The sequence below is a fragment of the Sinocyclocheilus grahami genome, unplaced genomic scaffold (genome assembly GCF_001515645.1).
Source record: "Sinocyclocheilus grahami isolate Dianchi unplaced genomic scaffold, SAMN03320097.WGS_v1.1 scaffold230.1, whole genome shotgun sequence".
NCBI lineage: Eukaryota > Metazoa > Chordata > Actinopteri > Cypriniformes > Cyprinidae > Sinocyclocheilus > Sinocyclocheilus grahami.
Window position 1 is genome coordinate 210,233 of NW_015505409.1, and position 8,560 is coordinate 218,792.

The 8,560-nt window shown below is 37.9% G+C and overlaps 1 protein-coding gene across 1 annotated transcript in view; it reads left to right on the forward strand.

Moving 5' to 3' along the window:
• LOC107597306 (coiled-coil alpha-helical rod protein 1-like) overlaps nucleotides 1-3,582 on the forward strand; it is an 8,735-nt gene extending 5,153 nt beyond the window's left edge. The window contains exons 12-13 of the mRNA XM_016288322.1: nucleotides 2,789-2,914; nucleotides 3,101-3,582. Of these exons, the coding sequence (XP_016143808.1) occupies nucleotides 2,789-2,914; nucleotides 3,101-3,228 (254 nt within the window). The 3' untranslated portion in view covers nucleotides 3,229-3,582. The remainder of the gene's footprint in view (nucleotides 1-2,788; nucleotides 2,915-3,100) is intronic.
• Nucleotides 3,583-8,560: the final 4,978 nt, after the last annotated feature.

Below are 8,560 nucleotides of genomic sequence, written 5' to 3' on the forward strand. Positions count from 1 at the left end.
CACACACACACACACAAAGCATTGTGTATTCACTTCACAAATTCCATCTTATTCTCTTATTTTCATTGCTAATAGTCTATTAATACTGTGTTTAACACATGGTGAATTCCGCTGACATCAATTGCTCATTGCTCCAGGCAAAATCATGCAGCTCTGCTTCCACTCTGCTCACAGACTCTGGTGAAGAATCATTTGTGCTTCTGTGTTTCCATCTAATATTTGCTCAGGTTTGGTTGTGGATAGGGATGCACCGAAATAAAAATTCTAGGCCAAAGCCAAACAAAATGAAACACTGGGCCAAATACCGAACACAGTTTTTCAAATTTTTCCCCCATGTAGGCCTATTTTGCCATTTTTTTTCACAATTGCATTAATTAAATTGCCAAAATGTGCTTTTTACTGTTTTGTCCTGCTTTTCAAATAAAAAATTAATTACAAAACAACAATTTAAAAATATTTACTTAACACTGAACACTTTTTTAACATTCTAGCAGACATTATACCAACAAAGCACAATTTAGCTTAAAATTTAAAAGTTAGTAAAATTATATTTTTTGAGCCATAAATAGCCATTTTTGAGACTTGAATCAGGCATGTATTTTTTTTACTGTACAAATAAAGGCAGCCTTGCTGAGCTGTTATAATAAATGTATTAACAGAGCTGTTGTAGGGTAATTATTATTATCATTATTATTGTCTTTTTTATTTAATTTTACATAACGACAGTAAAATTACAATACTATCATTTATGAATGTCGATGTAGTTGTTGCTTTTTCTCGGCTTTTATTTTGGCAGAACCCCGCAGGAAGATCTCAGTGCTTCTTTATGTTGACAACAGCATGCAGATTTATAAATGATTCTCATTACGAATTTGGGAAGATGTTTGTCGCACATATCACATTGTCACATGCCTTTAAAAAAATTCACAAAAATGTTACTGAGCAACTGACGAGTAACAGTTTCAGCGCAGATTTTCATCGCGCTTTGGACTTTGAACCCTGGCGCCGCGAGCTCGTGCAGCGATGTCATGCAATTCGTGCGTGCATTATTTATTATTATTTATTTATTTTTATTTATTAATTTCGCGATTTCAATCATCATGCAGTAACCTAACCACCAGCATTAGCCACCTCTTCTTCTCCTCATCGGAGACTTGATGCAGCACTAAGTCTCTCGCTGTCGGTGCTTCACGCTTGTAATGATTTCTGCGTCTTTCTTTGATAGTTTTAAAGGGGTGGTTGATGGCGATTTCACTTTTTTTAATGTTAGTTAGTGTGTAATGTTGCTGTTTGATCATAAACAATATCTGCAAAGTTACGAAGCTGAAAGTTCAATGCAAACGGAGATATAGTCTTTTAAAATTTTGGCAGTTTAATGCCTACAAAAACGGCTGGTAAGGGACTACAACAAGTTACTTCCCGGGTCCGCTACGTCAAGAACCCAGAATTTTACATTAACCCCGCCTCCGGGAACACGCAGCAAAAGGGGCGGGGCCATGCTGCGCTGCTTTAGAGAAGAGGAAGAGAAAACTACAGGTGCACGTAAAAATCTATTCATATAGATGCTCTGCATCTCTCTTTCTCTCTCATTCAGATCATCAGCTCAGTGAATACACTTATTTTCACATACTATAGCTATGAGAAGCGTTAAACATGGACGCGCGTGCAGTTGCCGTACTGTCTTAAAGCTTTAATCAGGATAAAACCGTATATTAAAAGCTAACATAAGCCGTAGCATTTACAAATAACAGCGTATCTAAAAGTAAGAGACAACAACAAACAAAAATCATAGGTCTACCATTAAAAGCCGTGCTTGCACAGGTTCTGCACGATCCTCTTTAATAATATCCTCTGCGTCTCAATCGGGCTCAAACTGATAAGCAATATAGACGAAGTCATTGTTTACAATACAACGTTTAGACACGCGCTAGAGGCGGTTTAGCCAATCACAACACACTGGGCCAGCTAATCAATCAGAGCCCATCGTGTATTTCTGAGGGAGGGGCTTCATAAAAGCAGGAAATGATCAGCGCGTTCAGAGGAGAAGGGGCAGAGCAGTGTGGAATAAAGATAAGTTATGTGAAAAATAATGCGTTTTTTAACAAACGAAGCATTAACACATGTTAGACTGCACCCCATAAACACAATCAAGCCTAGAAAAAAAACAGTCAACCACCCCTTTAAATACTTTCACACTGTCAACATGTTTGCTGCATTAGCGCGTGCCTCTATTTGATAGCGTTCTGCATTGTTCGGTTCATATTATTCGGCCTTTTCGCTTATTTGGCCGAACACGAAAGATATTTTTTTGCTATTTTCATCCGAATAATTTCGGTTGCCGAATATTCGGTGCATCCCTAGTTGTGGAGTACAGCTGCTTTTTTACTCCACCCCAAAATGAAAATTTTGTCATTAATCACTTACCCCCATGTTGTTCCAAACCCGTATAAGCTTCGTTCGTCTTCGGAACACAATAAGTTGTATAATCAAACTTGATGCTATAATTTTATAATCGGTATATTTCCAGCTAATTTCAGATCTCATTTTGTTGGGGAAATAAATCGTATGTGAGTGACATGAGGTGTGAGTTTATGAATTTCAGTTTAAAGCAGTTTAAAATATGTGAATGGGTGGTTTCTGCAACTGCATTGTAGATAAACATGGCTTAACGTATCAAAGATGCAAATCATTTTTTGCAAGTTCTATTTAAAATGTGTTTGGCTCAGAGATCTGTGTGGCTTTTAGATCGGTTTCTTTATTTTCTATTGTTCTGTGTGTGTGCAGGCAGTGGTTCAGGAACAGGGTTTGATGAATGAATATAAAAGACTGAGAAGATCAGCAATTCAGACAACTGAGGCCCTGAAACAAAAGCATCATCCTCAGTCCGAGAGCAGCAATCCTCCAACACCTAAAAGTAAGCATACTCTGACACTCAATTATGATATCAACAATTAGCTTGATGCTGCTTTTGCCCGTGATATGGATTCATATCAATAGCTTTGATTATATAATTTGTTCATTCATACATTGATTCATTTTTTAATGTCTACTCAATGTTCTTTTGCACTTGACTTGGTTCCTCATCCTGCTTTTCTTTCAGGTCTGCTGGGGGCACTGCAGGCTCTTAGTGCCGCAGTGATGGGCAGCTCAGAGGAAGAAGATGATGAGGAGGGTCAGGCCTTCACCGTGACACAAACACCCTCTTGTGCTGACACACATAAAGAATAGTGCGGAACACACCAATCAATTCTTTCTCACACACTCGCTGTCTGTCCAACCCCTCTCATGGGGTTTGATGTCTGTTTTATAATTTAATAAAAGAGATTTTTGTCAAATTAGACCTGTAGATCTTTTAGTTAATCTCAGATGGTTTGCAAAATTCTGTCAGTGCCTTTACATCAGTTAGTATTGGTTTGTGTTTCAGATTTAGTGGCAACTATCCCATATCCTTGAGAGCAGATGAATACAACGGAAATGAGAAGCTGCCATTGGTCAATAAAAATAATCCAGTGTGAGTCACTGAAACCTCCTGCCATTTTATAGCAAAAAGTGCTTTGTTATTTAGCAGGCCCTTTTTTCCAGAGCAACTCAGTTCATTTACTACAAGGACTGTAGTGATACTCAGCATCTCCAGTGTGGACCCCTTGCAGTGTGTGATCTTGTGCTAGCAGCACACAACACATTCACTGCAGTTCAAACATTTAGGGTCGGTAAGATTTTTTAATGTTAAAGTCTCTTATGCTTAACAAAGCTGCACTCATTTGATAAAAAAAAGTCAATTTTAATACATTTTAAAATGTAGTTCCTGATGATGGCGAAGCTGAATTTTCAGCAGCCATTACTTCAGTGTCACATGATCCTTCATAAACCTTTCTAAAATGCTTAGTTTATGGTGCTCAAGGCACATTTCTTTTTGTTAGTGTTGAAAACAGTTGTGCTGATTTAATGTTTTCAAAATGGTAAGTGTTGTTATTGTGACTTTTGACCAATTTAGTACATACTTTATTAATAAAAAAAGTTAATTTCTTAAAATAAAAAAAAAAATCAAACTAGCCTCAAAATTTTGAACATTAGTGTAAATGTAAAGAGATGTAAGACAGAACTCAGCAAGCAACTTTTCAAGCCTTGTGTTTTCATGGGACTGACTAGATCTTACATTTAGAAGGAAAAACATTATTTTTCATTATCCCATTCATTCTCGAAGGATAAAATCCTCACTTCCACACTTCTTTCTCTCGTGTGTATTCCGTTTCATGCTAAAATATGTCAGATTATGACAGTAAATGGGTTGTGAACATGTTTCATGTTGACTTTAATAGCTTTTTCTGCACAACCTGTAAATAAAAGGTGTGTGTGTGTGTGTTTAAACCCTCTGGTGCTCCTCATTTGGGAGTCACACTTGTGATCTTCATGGACCAGACACCTACAATCCCCCCCCCCCAGTAAAATCAATGTAACACATTTTTGTTCTGTAATATTTTGAGATAATTTCATGGTCCTAATTAATATTTATGCAATAATTATTTTTTAAATATATTTTTATATTACTTTTCAATGAATGCAGTATTTCATGTTACAATAGAGTCAATGCCTTTAAAATAATTTTTTTTAAGCCTGATTAGTGCCATCTGCTGGGAGTAAAATAAGAAAAACTTCTGCAATTCCATGGTTTAGCTCATAGATTCCTATATAGCTCTATATAAAAGGCCTATAAATTCTCTAATTGTTTTTAGACATAAATACTCATTTTTATTAAGTTGTGGGTTTAGATATATATTTCTCAAAGACAACATTTTGTAAAGGTTTAGATTTTTTTTTTTAAATGTTGATTTGAAGCGTCAGTTTTTGAATTATTATTACTACAGTCAAACCTGAACACAGAGAAAGCATTTTGTTACACAAAACATTAAAATTCTATACAAATGTAACAAAAATAAACAGGAATGTTTTATCAGAGATTAATTCTTCTGGGTCTGATCTGAATTCAGTTTTGGCTATATGGTTATAGCCATACCAATTCATTTGAGTGTTTATAATTGTGTGTGTGTGTGTGTGTGAGTGGATGTGTCTGTTTTGCACTCTTGATGTTTTAAAGTGTAACTTTTTTACTGCATTGTAGTTGAATTATTGCTTTTATTTTACATATTTGCTGTGTTACAGTCACACCAGTTCATAGGTGTGTGTCTATAAGTGTGTGTGTACGCTTGTGTGTGTGTGTGAGGGGATGTGTTGGTTTTACACTCTTGATGTTTTAGAGTTTCACCCCGTCTTTGCTGTGCACTTTTTTTTTTTTTTTGCATTGTGGCAGATTTGTAGATTGTACACACAAAAATTCTCAAAATTTTTTTTTTACGACCACTTAGCCTGCTCGAATCATGGCCTCAATTTTTTTAGTGTGTTCACATTCCACATGCCATGAAAGTCACCAAGTTTCATACTATTCTGATGAACCTGTGATTTAAAAAAATTTAAAACAGAAAATTTTTCTGTCAAAAGTTACTGAAGAGCACCAGAGGGTTAACCACTTTGTCCTTCCTGTCATATATTTCCTTGATATGTTCTTAAATGGATACACTCCGCTTTTAGAGTGTAGAGTGTATCCATTAAAATTTAAAGTCACCTTCAGAGAACTTTGGGAGCACTACTTGTATTTCAGGCTGAGAGACTGTGCTGGGGAGAGAAAGGCATCACTCACTGACAGCTTGATACATCTCTTCCTTGTCTGACAGGTATGTCTGTATTTTTCTGTTTTGGAAAATACTTCTCTCTGTGTCTCACTGGTACTGTGTTGGGATGTATTATCCACTAAAGGGCTAAATGACAGGTTACTAAGAGGCCTGTTTATGAAAAATCCCTTCATTAAAGAGGAAAAAGAGTTAGAGTGGAAAGTGACAAATAAGTTAGTTATTGTGAAAGTGATGTTCTTGCTGTGTGATGTAGTATTGAAGAAATTACTTTTGAGTGTGATTGTATGCTTGGTTCATTTTAATAGAGAGTCATTTTTGGGTAGACTTCTGTATTTCAGTCAGTCAAGAGTTCATCAGAAGACATTTCTAATGTTTTAATGGCTGTCTGAATTCTATATAATTTTGCAGGCCAACCTGGAAGCTTGCATCATACAAAAATCTAATAGGATTTTTCCATTAGCTTTTAGATTATTGCAGAAAATAAGCTCTGTGACCAACAACCATTTTGATTCTTGTTTTAAACACAACTTTTATGAAATTTGAATCCTAAATACAGTTGACCTACACCACAGTTAATGATGATCACCGCCACAAAGCCTCTGACAACTCTCAATATTTATTTTTGCAAGGGCAAGAATAAAAAAACAATGAGACTGTAAAAGCAGACTAGTGAATTGAATATCTAAGCACTATAGTCCCATTTAGTAACTTGACCTTTCTTGAAAAAATCTTGACCATTTACAATCTTCAGGCATTTAAAGGTGGGGTAAGCGATTACTGGTAGCCAATGTTGACATTTGAAATCACCAAAACAAACATGTCCCTACCCCAAAAGGGTATCGCCCCTATTTTGATAGCTCCGCCCCACACATACGTACGCAACCCAGGCAACGATTAGCTCTGTGAAACAAAGCAAAACCAATGTTACACCCAAGCGGCAACCTCCTGCTCTCTCTTGTGAAGCCAACACGGAAGTGACTTAAACTGTAATTCGTCAACTGGCCGCTAGAGGCTGGCTGCAAAAGGGAGTCAATCCCATAGACTCCCCATGTTAAAATGCCCAACTTTACAGCAGAAAAAAAACATGTTTACAGCCTGGTTCAAAAAATTATTTTGGTCTATATAGCTAATTATGCCCTTCATGACAACTGTGAGGGGGGGTGAATTTTTTTTATAACTCATCCGTTTAAATTATATTAAGCCTTAAAGTTCTGCATAATTAAGGGCGTGGCTACTTGAGTGACAGGTGGATTGCCGCTGCTGACACTGCCGTCGAGCTAGGTGGGCGTGACTTCAGCAACCATTGAAAAAACTCAATCACATTTATGCATTTAGCTGGCAATGTTATCCGAAGCGACTTACAAAAGCAAGTTTGTCAAAGAGCTAGCAATTTTTATAATTCTAAATTCATTAAAGTTCAAAAATGGTAACTTGTTTCTAGTTTTTAGCACTCATTCCTACAGCGGACAATAGCTACTTTTTGTGTCCAGATGGTTTAGTTCCACCATCTACCAGGAACAAACAGGGTCATTCTAACCAGCCAAACTCTGACCTCTTGGCTGCATCACTTCTCTTCCTATTTGTGATGTCACTAACTCTTTGTCTTATGCTCAAACTTTTAATTTTCCCTCAAGACACGCTCTCTACAGTTCCCTCAATGAAAAGTGACGTTGCTCATGTAACCATTTCGCTGAACTGGAGCTGGCCTGTGTGCTTTTCCTAAAGCGCAAGCAGCTGCCATACAAGATTTGAAAGGATATGTACTAAATGCATAGAAGTGTGTGCTTCAGTAATGGGTGGTACGACCCGCTGAAACTCTATGAGAACCTCAGTGAAGGGCGATTTGTGACCCCCACTAAACAGTTCATGAATGTCATGCATGACTGTAAATAACTGATCGGTAATGTCACAAGTTCATGGTGTGATCGCTATAGATACTAGCCATGAAAATTGTCTGTAACATTATATCCGAGTCTGACCTCAGTTGTACAGAAACCATGGGGCATAATTCAGCTTGGCAAACACACACACACACACACATTCCAAGTCTTTTTCTTCCACACACTTTCTGCTCTCGTTGGGCACATTGCAGTTGGGGTTCAGGCCTCTAGCAGATGGACAGTGAGAGCTGCTGACAGGGCATGTTTGCGTGAGCCACCCAAGGACGGGAGAGCAGTTTCCTGGGGGAACTTTTAGAGGACGGACACACAGATGAATGTGCAGGAATGATCGAGGCCCACTGCTTCCCCCCGAGGGGGTTAAGAGGGGGAACTTAATGATGGATGAGGCTTTTATTTCCTCTGATATCTTAGAACCCTTAATACGTCCTCCGTGTGTGTTAGAGGAAGGCTTTGTGTTGTGTTGCACTTTTGCCGAAAGGGAGAGTTTGATCTCCTGCTCTCTGTGATGTCATCAGTGCAGTCATCACAGTAGCTGCTCTTTTGCAGATGTTCTTTAAGCCACGCCCCCAGCAGCTTTACTCATCAGTTGTATTTAAATAAACTCAGGGGTTTGCAGGTTCGTATGAAGCTTTAGAGGAAACCGTAGCAGGTACATGGATAGCTTCCAAGGTTTGGAATGAGCCTCGTGGAGACAAACTCTTGAGAAAACTGATGAAGGCAGGGGTTGTGCCTGAGGAAGCGGCTAATTATATGCTTCCAGAATTTGATCGGTGGTATTAACTTGTAGGAAGCAGCTCCTGGCTAAATGTTTTCATGAACTGAATCATGTAGAATCTTGATTTGAACATCACTGGCACGGTCTTCAGGCTGTTCATTAACATATTAGCATAGAATTTGCTGCCTGTTTGCATCAGCAGTGCAATTTGAACATCATAAATTAACCTCCCCTGTGATAACTCTTTCTCTGCAGCA